The sequence below is a fragment of the Heterodontus francisci genome, chromosome 6, assembly GCF_036365525.1.
Source record: "Heterodontus francisci isolate sHetFra1 chromosome 6, sHetFra1.hap1, whole genome shotgun sequence".
NCBI classification, from domain to species: domain Eukaryota; kingdom Metazoa; phylum Chordata; class Chondrichthyes; order Heterodontiformes; family Heterodontidae; genus Heterodontus; species Heterodontus francisci.
Window position 1 is genome coordinate 69,732,189 of NC_090376.1, and position 12,549 is coordinate 69,744,737.

A 12,549-nucleotide genomic window follows, 5' to 3' on the forward strand; every position below is an offset into this window, starting at 1 on the left:
TCCTCTTTTACACCCTCCCTATCACGTCTGAAGATTCTATACCCTGGGATATTGAGCTGCCAGTACTACCCTTCCCTCAACCATGTCTCTGTGATAGCAATAATATCATATTCCCATGTGTTAATCAACACCCTCAATTCATCTGCCTTACTAGTAAGACTCCTTGCGTTAAAATAGATACAATCCAGCTTTGCATTATTCGCTTGAGCCTTAACAGGTCTATATTTACTCTGCCTTCCAGACTGACTTAGTTTCTCTTCTATATTTGATTGTACATCACCCCCTACTGTACCTCCACTCTGTATCCCATTCTGCTGCCAAATTAGTTTAAACCCTCACCAACAGCACTAGCAAACCTCCCAGCAAGGATGTTGGTCCTGTTCCGGTTCAGGTGCAACCCGTCCAACTTGTACAGATCCCACCTTCACCAGAAACAGGCCCAATGATCCAGGAAACTAAAGACTTCCCTCCTGCACCATCTGTTCAGCCATGCATTCATCTGCTCTAACCTCCTATTCCTATACTCACTAGCCCATGGCACCAGGAGAAACCCAGAGATTACAATCTTTGAGGTCCTACTCTTTAATCTGCTACCTAGCTCCCTAAATTCTTTTTACAGAACCTCATCCCTCTTTCTACCTATGTCATTGGTACCAATGTGGACCACGGCCTCTGGCTGTGCACCCTCCAGAATACTCTGCAGCCGCTCGGTGATATCCATGACCCTAGCACCAGGGCGTCAACATACCATCCTGGAATCACGTCTGCGACCACAAAAACGCCTATCTGTTCCTCTATCCATAGAATCCCCTACCATTATTGCCCTCTTGTCTCTTTTTCTCCATCCCAGCACAACTGAGTCACCCAGAATGTTCCGGTTATGACTCTCAGTGAACTCTCCAGAGTCTTTCCCATCGGTACTCAGAACTGAATACTGATTAGAAGGTGGGATGTCCTCTGGGAACTCCTGCCCGACTGCTTTGTCCATCCGGCAGCCACCCAGTCCCCCTCCCACTGTGCTTGCCTAGGCACCTGGTTGACCACTCCTGAAACGTGCCATCCACGTAGTCCTCCACCTCGCGGATGCGCCACAGAGACTCCAGCTGCCATTCGAGCTCCAAAACCTGAAGCTCAAGCTTCTGCAACCGGAGACACTTTCTGCAGACATGTTCGCCAAGGTCACATGGCATGTCCACAACTTCCCACATTGCACAGGAGGTACATTCCGCTTGGCCAAGCTGCCCTGCCATTACTTAACTCTACAATGAAATTTTGTTACTGTAATAACTTACCAGCTATTTACAATCAGCTTTTATTCCCTGTACCTTTGAGGCTGAGAAAGAAAGAGACCAAACAGCACCTTCCACCGCCCCCAGCCAATGAAAATACCCACACTGAACCCACAGCCTCACTCCATGCAAACAGCACGAGCACAGCCAGTAATTACTAATAATTTACAGGTAGCTATCCTCGGGCTTTAATTTAAAAGGAACCTTTTTTTTACACCAATCCATCTCAACTATCCCCAGGTAATAACAGTTGCTGCCCACCAACCAATCAGCGCACAGAATTTCAGTGATGTCACTATTAGTTTTTTTCACTTAATCCAAACAGAGCACAAGCAGAAACAGTCAGAGAGTCCGCCGCTGCCCAGACGTCAGGTAGGTGAAGGGCCTCGAGCCCCGCTCTTCCTTTTATAGCTGTTCTCCAGCCCTGTTCGTTCCAGGACCGCCGTTTAGTCATTGGGGGGTGGGAGAGGGTCTTGAAACATTTATGACGTTTTTCACTTTAAATTTACAAAGTGATTCCTGACAACGCAGCCGGCCACTGACGTCATCAGGCTGCGCCAAGGTGTGCCCTTGCGCAAACGGGCTCCTGCTCTCTACGCGTGCGCTGTGTTCCGACTTGCCAGGACTGGTTAGCGCATGCGCCGATAACATCATTGCGTGACGTGTGCATCTTCAGGCAACGCGCCTGGTCAGCCTCTGCGCATGCACTTTACGCGTACAGCAATGCAATGCTAATGTATTCACCCATGCGTCAAGCTCCACTCCCCTCCTCGCTGCTCTCTCCTGCCGCTCCGCTCCCCCCTCGCTGCTCCGCTATTTTGGCCGCTCCGCTCCCCCCCTCGCCGCTCCGCTCCCCCCCTCCCCCACTGCTCTCTATGGCCGCTCCGCTCTTTTGACCGCTCTGCTCCCCCCCGTTCCCGGCCCGCTCCGCGTCCCCCCCCACTTTCACCGGCCCGCTCTGCTTCGCCCCCCACCCCCCGTCCCCAGCCCGGTCTGCTCCCCTGTCCCCCCGGGCACCACCCCCCGACCCCCTGCTCCGCTCCCCCCAGCCCCAGCCCGTTTGCTCCCTCCTGCCATTGTCTGCTGCCATGTGCTTAGGTCAAATTGTCTTCGTGTGATTATTTGAGCAGCGCCATCTTTAGTCCTAGCAGCTGCCTGAAGTCGCAGACTGTGACGTTTTAGTGGCACATGCTGCATTTGCGCATGTGTCACTGCAGCACCACCTAGTAGTAGCATTGTCAGCAAATGCAGCCTTAAATTTATACTGCCTATAACTTTAAAAATTAAAATCAAGTTGGAGGGCTTGAAGCCCTTTAACAATGGCACCGGTGCCTGCGTGGAGCACCAGACGCCATTGATGGAGACGGACCGCCCGCCCCCTCCATGTCATCATGGGGGGGCGGGGCAGTCCGCCCTGGCTATGTAAATGAGCTGCCGCATTTAATATGGCGGTGGCTCTGCGGAGCAAATCCCGCGCGTGTGCCCCATCATCTTTGAAGCTTGCCGCTGATCTAAAAGTCAGCCCAATATTTTCCAGTCAATGAAAAGGAAAATCGTGTGGGATGTAACATAGGATTACTTTTACAACTATCTTAACAGGAGAATGGAGCCTTGGTTTATCATCTCATCAGAAAGACATCGCCTCTGAAAAAGCAGTGCACTGAAGTGTCCACCTAAATTGGGCGCTCAAATTGTGGGATGGGACCTGAACTCTCAACCTTCTGACTCAGAGGTGAGTGTTAGTATGTATACAGCAAACAAGAGACACACAAACCTATCATAGTGAAACAATAATATGATAAAATCACACCAAGTAGTTGTCAGACTTTTAAACCTAAACACATTTTGGTTGGTTATGACTACAAGATCCTCAGCAGGGACCAACCTGTAAGTAGTGTTGCGGCTGCTGTTGAAGTTGCATAGTTTGCTGAGACAGAGATGGCTGTGGTATAGAAAATCCTGGAGATGTTATTATTTGACCCATAAGCACTGCATTGGAGATCATTGGTACACTATTTCTAACTGGCTGGGGTGCCAAACTTTGAGGCAACTGTTGTCCTTGTGGGTACCTGTTGAGAAACATTTATGTAATGAAATATTGTGTCAATGCCAACATCATCAAAATGCACAAATAACTCACTTTAGATACATATTGTTAGTGCAGTTATTAGCTACACAACTAAATGCCATTTGATATCAAAGGAAAATAAAATTAAGTGGCGTGTAAAGTGCTGATATGCTGTCATTGGCAATAAAATTTAAATATGCCCCCATTGTGTTGGGATGGCTTTATTAATTTAGAAAACAGGAGAAGTTAGTTTCTAGGACCCTTCACCTTGGGTGGAGGGCGGGTGGGGGGGGGGGGGGGGGGCGGTGGGGAGCAGGGGAGAAGCCAGATAATAGGCAACTTTACTGGTCAGCCACCAAACAGGGTCAGAATTCAACTTTCCAATTTCTTGTCTAACTATAGGGCAAAGGAAAGCAGAAGTGCATATTCAAAGTCAGTTAGCCAATCTGCTGAGAGAGGGAGGTAAGGGTCTAGGTCTCCTTAAAATGAGAGCTGACCAGGATTATACAAAGCCTAGGTCAGAGGTCAGTGAAAGGGTTGACCAAACAATAGTGTTACTTAGCCATCACATCATAACCACTGCTTCCATTTTTTTGGACAACAGATGTTGCTAATGATTCTGCTATTGCCATTTACAACTCCTCTCGACCCATCCTTTGTCTCTTTACTTGTCCTATTACCACCTCCTTTTGCACTAGCATCTCTTTTGTCATTTAAATCACTCTTGTCTTCCATCTTATCACATACCTTCAACAATTTTTGTTCTTTCCTCCTCCTCTCCCCTCCTTTCCCTGCCTTTGTAACACTTGTAACATTTTCTGACAGAAGGTCATAGACCCGAAATGTTAACTCTGTTTCTTTCTTCACAGATGCTGCCTGATCTATTGCGTAATTGCAGTAATTTCTAATCTTATTCCAGATTTACAGCATATGCAGTATCTTGCCTTTGATGTTACTTAGCCCATTAACACGGGCAGTGTGGTATATTTTATAGTTTTTCTTTTTATAAGGATAGACTGAATTAAGTATATTTAAAAAGGCACAATTTACTGTAATGGTTACTCTGTATGCTTGCTTGCTGACTGTAAAATAAAGCAGTTCAATAATGGTATCTACTTTAATTTCACTCAAGTGTTAATCAGTTTGCCTTTCAGAAGATTGCAGAAATGAATTTGAGGCATATGCAGGCATCATGATATATTGTTACATCTCTAGGTCATGCTATTGTGTAAAGCAGTATGGGCAAGCACCAGATCATAAGGTCTGCTTTCAGGAGTGATTGTTGACAGTAAAATGAAGAGAACATGTAGAGTCAACATTTGTAACACCCGCCCTAAAATAATGCTGGAAAGAATTTGGTCCAATGGATCACCGAACAGAAAATAAATCCTGTTAAGACTTTAAGACCTTGGGCTGAATTTTACTTTGCCCCAGCGGGTCGGATCGTGGCTTGGGGACGACGTAAAATTGAGCGGCAGGCTCCGGGAGGCCTAGCCACCCCGCTTCCGCCTCCGGCCAAGTTTACGGCGTTGGGCGGGGGATGGGAAATGGCCCGCCCGCCCGAGGCCTATCAAGGCCCTTAAGTGGCCACTTAACGGCCACTTAAGGGCCCTCGCCCGCCTCCACGGGAATTTTATCGGGGGGAGGGGGTGCGGGGGTGGCATGGCAATCAGGCACAGGGTGCCTGATTGAGGGCCACCCCGCCTCCCAACCCACTCCCAGGAGATGTCCCCTCCCCCCCGAACGACCACTCCAGCCTCACCAAGGAAGGACCGACCCCTCTGGTGACGCTACCCGCTACCTGCCTTCACTCTTGGATCCATCTGGTTGGCTGGGCTGCAGTCCCAGCAGTGGCCACCGCTCCCGGTGGCGCTGCTGGGACTAAGAGCTGCCTGCCCGCTGATTGGCCAGCAGCTCACTGAGGCGGGACCTCCTCCCTCAAGTGGGTGGAAGTCCCGCCTCAGGACAATTAAAGCCCGGGGACCCGTAAAATGCGGGACAGATCCCCGGGCTAGGTGGAAGGGGGTTCGCCACTGATGTGAAATTCCCGTCCGCCTAAGGTAAAATCCAGCCCCTTCTTTCCCTAGATTGACAAACTTCTGAACATGACTCCAGCACAAAATTATATGTACAACCAAGAAGAGTGTAGTCTTTATTTAGCCAAGAAGATACATTGAGCCCTTTAGTGTCACATTCTGGTGCAAAACACTGCCTTAAAAAAATATTTTATTTTCTAGCATTGGGTTGCTGTAAATTAATATATACTAGCAGAGACCCACAAAACATCTGCAGTCAAATTAGTATCGTTATTGCAACAGTCTTTTTATTTTATTTTATTTAGAGATACAGCACTGAAACAGGCCCTTCGGCCCACCGAGTCTGTGCCGACCATCAACCACCCATTTATACTAATCCTACACTAATCCCATATTCCTAACACATCCCCACCTGTCCCTATATTCCCCTACCACCTACCTATACTAGGGGCAATTTATAATGGCCAATTTACCTATCAACCTGCAAGTCTTTGGTGGTGGGAGGAAACCAGAGTACCCGGCGAAAACCCACGCAGACACAGGGAGAACTTGCAAACTCCACACAGGCAGTACCTAGAATTGAACCCGGGTCGCTGGAGCTGTGAGGCTGCGGTGCTAACCACTGCGCCACTGTGCCGCCCCTTGTCTTGTTACTGTCTTACTTATTTACATTGCATGATTTCAGATACAGATCAGTCTTCTTCTTCTTCTTTGGACTCCTTGTCCCAACAGACAATGGGTAAGCGCCTAGAGGAGGTAAGTGGTTTGTGGAGCAGCGCCTGGAGTGGCTATAAAGGCCAATTCTAGAGTGACAGACTTTTCCACAGGTGCTGCAGATAAAATTGGTTGTCGGGGCTTTTACACAGTTGGCTTTCCCCATGTGCTTCTGTCTTTTTTCCTGCCAACTGCTAAGTCTGTTCGACTCGTCACACTTTAGCCCCGCCTTTATGGCTGTCCACCAGCTCTGGTGATCACTGGCAACTGACTCCCACGGCTTGTGGTCAATGTCACAGGACTTCATATCGCATTTGCAGACGTCTTTAAAGCGGAGACATGGACAGCCGGTGGGTCTGATACCACTGACGAGCTCGCTGTACAATGCATCCTTGGGGATCCTGCCATCTTCCATGCGGCTCACATGGCCAAGCTATCTCAAGCGCTGTTGGCTCAGTAGGGTGTATATGCTGGGGATGTTGCAACAGTACTACTTTAAATACAGGATTTATCGTTATTCTTTCGCTGAAGACTTTAACAGAATCAAAACTTCTCACTCTAGGAAAAGCTATATAAAGCTGTCCATGTGTAAAAACAGATTTAGGAAATATAAATCCAAATTTGTCAAAAGTCTGGCTTTGTGACTTGTTTATAGCCATAGAATATGAAAGCTTAATTGGGAACTGTTTCCTCTTGAGTCAAAAAGGCAAGTTTACATCTGATGAGCTCAATATTATTCAAGGAACAAACACTCAATTTCTTTGAAATCTGCCTGTTAGAGTTTCAGCATCTATCATTGAAGAAAACGGCTTCCCAACTACCAATCTTGTTCCATGACAAATTCTTTGTTTAGGATTCAGGTTTTGTAGCAACATTAAAGCTGCTCTTTCCTTGAGTCTAAGTTTGTGTGGTGGCATGTCCATTGGAGTTAGACTGTGTAGAGGGTATAGAGTGTTATCATCATCTTGGTCTATAGAATCAACGTAGATATGTTCTTTTAATTCACCTGGCAGCTTTTCTAAAACTTTTTCATTCAAATTTGGTGAATCTTAATTTTTAGCACAAATAATAGCTTTTGAATAATAATGTTCTATCAAATAATTGTCCCCACCATTTGCTACATAACCAATTCATCATCCCATCTACCCCTCCCATGCCATCCCTATCCCATTCCTTCCATCCCTCCCATGTCATCCATCCCCATCCCTCTCATCCAGCTCATCCCCTCGCTCACAGAAACAATCCTCCAGCCAGGGTAACTTTGTTGCTGGGCTCCCCTTACCTTCTGCTGTTTTTGTTCTCCGCCAAACCCCCACCCCACCACTGCCACCGCCACCAACCATTGGCAGCTGCACATGCATCATGCGCTCCAGTCCTCCATGCACCCCACTTGCCCCCACATTCACCAGGCACCGCCCACCAACTCAACACACCAACAGTTGTGCCCCTTAAACTGGCCAATCAACAACAACTTTTATTTATATAGCATCTTTAACGCATTAAACGTCCAAAGGTGCTTCACAGGTACATTATAAAACAAAATATGACACCAAGCCACAAAAGGAGATAATTAGGTCAGATGACCAAAAGCTTGGCCAAATATACAGGTTTTATGGAATGTCTTAAAGGACGAAAGTGAGGTGGAAAGGTGTAGGGAGGGTATCCAGAGCTCAGGGCCTAGGCAACTGAAAATGCTGCTACTTTGATGTTCTCAGAACTGAGGTGAGATTCAGCCGAGTTTAGTGAGAAATATGAGGCAGAGACTGAGACAAAGGCAGCATGCTGTTGAATGTAATTCAGTTTTACTTTCACTTTCTCTTTCAGCTCCATCTGCTGGCTCATGTGCTCATGGTAGCCTCAAGTGAACAGAAAACACTACAGCCATCAGTGGTGGAGTGATTAAGAGGCCAGAATTAGAGGTATCTAAGAGTATTGTGGGTCTGGATGAGATTACAGAGATAGGGAGGGGCGAGGATGAGAATTTTAAAATCAAGACATTGCTTGACTGGGAGCCAATGTAGGTCACCAAGCACAGGGGTGACAGGGGATCGGGACTTGGTGCGGGTTAAAACACAGGCAGCAGAGTTTTGGATGACCTCAAGTTTACGGAGAGTGGAATGTTAGAATAGTCAAGTCTAGAGGTAACAAAAGCATGAATGAGGGTTTCAGCAGCAGATAAGCTGAGGCAGGGACAAAGTCTCAAGATGTTAGAGGTGGAACTAGGCGGTCTTAATGATGGCATAAATATGAGGTCAGAAGCTCATTTCGGGGTCAAATGTGACATCAAAGTTGCAAACAGACTGGTTCAATTTCAGACAGTTGCCAGGGAGAGGGATCAAGTCAGTAGCTAGAGAACGGAGTTTGGAGTGGGAACTGAAAACAATGGCTTCAGTCTTCCCAATATTTAATTGAAAGAAATTTCTGCTCATCCAGTACTGGATGTCGGATAAGCAATCTGATAATTTAGCAACAGTGGAAGAGTCAAGAGAAGTGGTGGTGAGGTAGAGCTGAGTGTCGTCAGCATACATGCGAAAACTAACGCTGTGCTTTTGGATGATGTCGCTGGGGGCAGCATATAGATGAGAACTAGGAGGGGGCCAAGGTTAGACCCTTGGGGACACCAGAGGTAATGGTGCGGGATCAGGACGTGAAACCATTACAAGTGATTCTCTGGCTATGATTAGATAGATAAGAATGGAAGCAGGTGAGAGCAGACCCACCCAGTTGGACGACAGTGGAGAGGCGTTGCAGGAGTCCGGACAGACAAAAACAGTATTATTATTATAGATTAATTTCTATAAGCACGTATCATTTACTACCAACTTCAATTTCTTCATATAGATCTTTTCATTCAAATCAAATCGGAGATTGCTATAAATGTTGCAGTTCACCCTTGCTATACTTATTGGTTACAAAAATGCTCTTCAATCCAAACCAAACATATGAAAGTGCACACAGCCATAATACATAAAATTTTACAAAGAACAGAGCTAGGGCATTTAAATCCTTAAATAGTTTTGACGTACTTAGCTTGTTGTCTAGTAGTACTGAATTCTGTCGGTTGTCTAGTGTGGCATGTAATGGGCATCATTGGTTGAATGGGTTGACTGAGTAGCATCCTTAAAAGGAAAAAGAAAACCATGAGAAAATATCTCACATTTCCACAATAGCAATTTCAAAGCATGTGTTATTTTTTTCTATTTTGACTTGGATCAGGTGACTATCTCAGGTGCATTAGATCGATTGAGTGGTGCTTAAAAGACTTGTTATATGTGCTGAACACCTACTTGCAAATATAGAATCATAGAATAGTTACAGCACAGATGGAGGCCTTTTGACCCATCAGGTCCGTGTTAACTTTCTGCAAGAGCAACTTACCTAGTCCCACTCCTAGCCTTTTCCCCATAGCCCTACAATTTTTTTCTCAATATTGATCAATGCCTCCTATTCTAAGATATTCCCTCTGGGGATAGAAACACCAATTGATTGATTTTATGAGATTGGTCAACCTTAAGTAGCTGTGATATGTCTGAGGCTGGAGTTACGACCCATTCAGACTGCAGTTAAATTTTTAAGGATTTTGGATCACAGTTTTGCAGTAGATGAAAGACCACAGTATGGATTTTCATGTTGATTATACCCTATAAATGGTTGAAACTGACCAGAAGCATGGATGAAAATCACTTACATGGTCTGCATCTCCAGACAAGTGCACATCTGGATCAGAAAGCTTCTCCCAGAATAGTGGGAACTTCATATCAATATGTTAATGCAGCCGAGGTAACATCAGTGGAATGTAAATGCTTCATCCAAAATTTTTCCAGAAAAAGACTGATTCATAACTTTGTTCACATAGTTTAGGCATCCAGGACCTAGCCTTTGAATACAAACTTATTTAGCCTCCAATTATAATGGCAGCTTTCCAAATCTTATTTTCACCTTTATTTTGCCTGTTTTTTTTCTGGTGAAGCGTGTTTGTCGCATAAGTTTTAGCATTCCAATTTCACTGCTTCCAATCTGTTAATTGGGACAATGGATGCTTCGAGGGAATCTCTCTATGAAAGTGTAAACTAGGCTCAGTGGTAGCACTTTTGCCTTTGAGTCATTGGTTATGATAAATGATTTATGCACCTGTGCACTGTGAACATTTTTAGACATTTGAGTCCAGCATTGTTAACCGCAGCCAACTGCAGGTTTTCATTGACAACGATCAGCAGAACTAATGATCACTCTGCAAGACACAGCAAGTGCTCTGCTGACTTCTGATATGATAACTGCCACTGAAAACAGTAACATCTACTGCACCCCGCAGCACATGGCAACAAATCAGATTGAATTTGCATTGCTAAAAATAGCTGCTGCATATTTTATAATGATAATTAACAGGTAGTAGAGATTATAAAGAAAATCTTATCAAGGGATTCAAATGACAATAAGCTACTCCATGGTATTTTTCTTGTAGTTTCTCCCCAATCATGATTCTCTGCAAAAATACTTCCTTAAAAAGGGATAAAGGTGTATGCTGAAAGCTGGTCCTGTGGCAAAGAACTAAATCTGAACCAAGGATTGCAGAATAAAATTTGGGCTAACTGCCTTATAACTTTTTGGAACTAAATTAACAGGCTAAAAATGTAACCCTTTAATCTGTTGCCAATGTGAAGAGATAGACTAAAGTATGAATTTGTGAAGCATAAAATGTAATGGCCCTGAGTTTGCTGTGCAGGGCATCAAAGGCATCTGAAGTTAGTTAGACTTGTTCATGTACATTTAGGTTTCACAATTCTTTGCATCGTAAGTTGCTGGAAGTGCGAGCTGATAATGATGCGGCAAAGGAAACTGGGCATCTGGGACCTGAGTGAACTGGGCAAGCAACTGTGTATCTCCTTAACCAATCAGATTGAAGGATTTTGAAATAAAAAGTTCAAGGACTGAGAAGGAAATGTAAATTAGAGTGGGTGAATTCAATGCCAAATCAGGTACAGAAAGAGAAGTAAAGAGAGGAAAGAAAGATTGGAATAAGAGAGAGAAAAAGAGACGGAAAGGGAAAAATTGATAAAAAATTTACATTTGATATTTTAAAAATCTCTGACAATTTATATTTTAAGGAATGCGACTGGACACTTTTAATTGTTCAAATTCTGGGCCGGGGAGGTTGATTGGCAGTACTTATCAAGTTGCACAACATTAAAAAGGTCGGTAATTACTAGCCCAAAATATCTGCAAGGTAAAGCCTGGCTCAAGTATAAAATTAAAACCTGACACGGGCCCGACCTGACATTAGCCAACCGAACCTGCTATGCCTGCAGCTGGAGTTGTGGGGAATCATGGGTAATCCTGATCCCATGACCTCACGGAAGCAGTGTCCGGCCCGACCCGACCCAAGCCCGAATGCTGGACTCGGAATTCCGACCCGACCCGAACCCAACACATGTAGTTGGGTCTAGTCGGGTTCGGGTCGGGTAGCCAGGTTTTACTGCAAGGGGTTTAGTTTGTATCTACCACACAAATGGAATAACCTCATGACTTCCAATACATTTCAAAGATGAGGCAGAAAGTGAAATGCTGTTTTTGCAAAGCTAGTGGTAGAGCAGCAAAACTTGGTCAACAACTTTTGGATACTTAACTGCACGTCTGCTCCTCTCTGAAAGTTGTTCTACTGTTCATGTATAAATAACAGTGAGCACCATTAGCCTCTCCACTATTTTGACAGCAAATTCTGGCCCAATCCGGTTGGATTTTCTTTTGTGATTCTGCCTGAAAGTAGGCAGGATTTTGGAGGAAAACAGGAAATGAGTTCTACCACTGCCTCCCCACACCTACTCAATTTCCCTTCCCACATTTGTTCTAGGACTGCCACTGGCTGCCCTTTTCCCACCCACTCCATGTAAATGCCGGCGGGAGCCTGGCCTCCCTATTCCTGTCTGCCTGTTATCATTGCTCCCAAGAACTGGTGGAGGGTGTCAGTAGGCACAGGGTAGCAGCAATAAATGCCTTGATTTCTTCTGATCGATGGAGAGGGCCTTTCTGCCAAGACCTACTTCTTTCTTCAGGGCTCTTCTCATATTTAAGCTCCTTCAATCAGAAGCTTCCCTCTGTTGCACTGGTGGGCTTCCTTTTGGCATCATGCTGAGAGCCCACCAGCTATTGTAAACAATAGAGTCAGAGGGTGAGCAGAACTTTTATCCCACCGCTACTCTGTTCCTAAAATTAAAACTCAATTCATATTTTCTCATCCATAATATTGTGATAATTGATTTAAAGTAGTGGGAAATGTAAACTTCTCTATTTTTAATCAAGCTGTGCCAGCATCAATCACTGCCAGATGAGATATAGAGCAACCAGATACAAAATAAAACACCCACTACTCTTTGCCAACACCAGGACTTACAAAAAAAGCACTTCTACTGCCCCAGTGAAAGTTTTTAAAAACTTTCATACCCAG

General features: G+C 45.1%; 1 protein-coding gene across 7 annotated transcripts in view; it reads right to left on the minus strand.

Moving 5' to 3' along the window:
* LOC137371375 (neuronal PAS domain-containing protein 2-like) overlaps positions 1–12,549 on the minus strand; it is a 183,095-nt gene that overhangs the window by 12,827 nt on the left and 157,719 nt on the right. For 6 of the 7 annotated variants that reach the window (XM_068033871.1, XM_068033872.1, XM_068033870.1 and 3 more), the window contains 2 exons: positions 9,134–9,226; positions 3,175–3,358 (listed from right to left, as the gene is read on the minus strand). In XM_068033871.1, coding sequence (XP_067889972.1) covers positions 3,175–3,358; positions 9,134–9,226 — 277 coding nt within the window. Of the gene's footprint in view, positions 1–3,174; positions 3,359–9,133; positions 9,227–12,549 lie in introns of those variants that run through there. The other variant, XM_068033877.1, reaches the window with a different exon arrangement.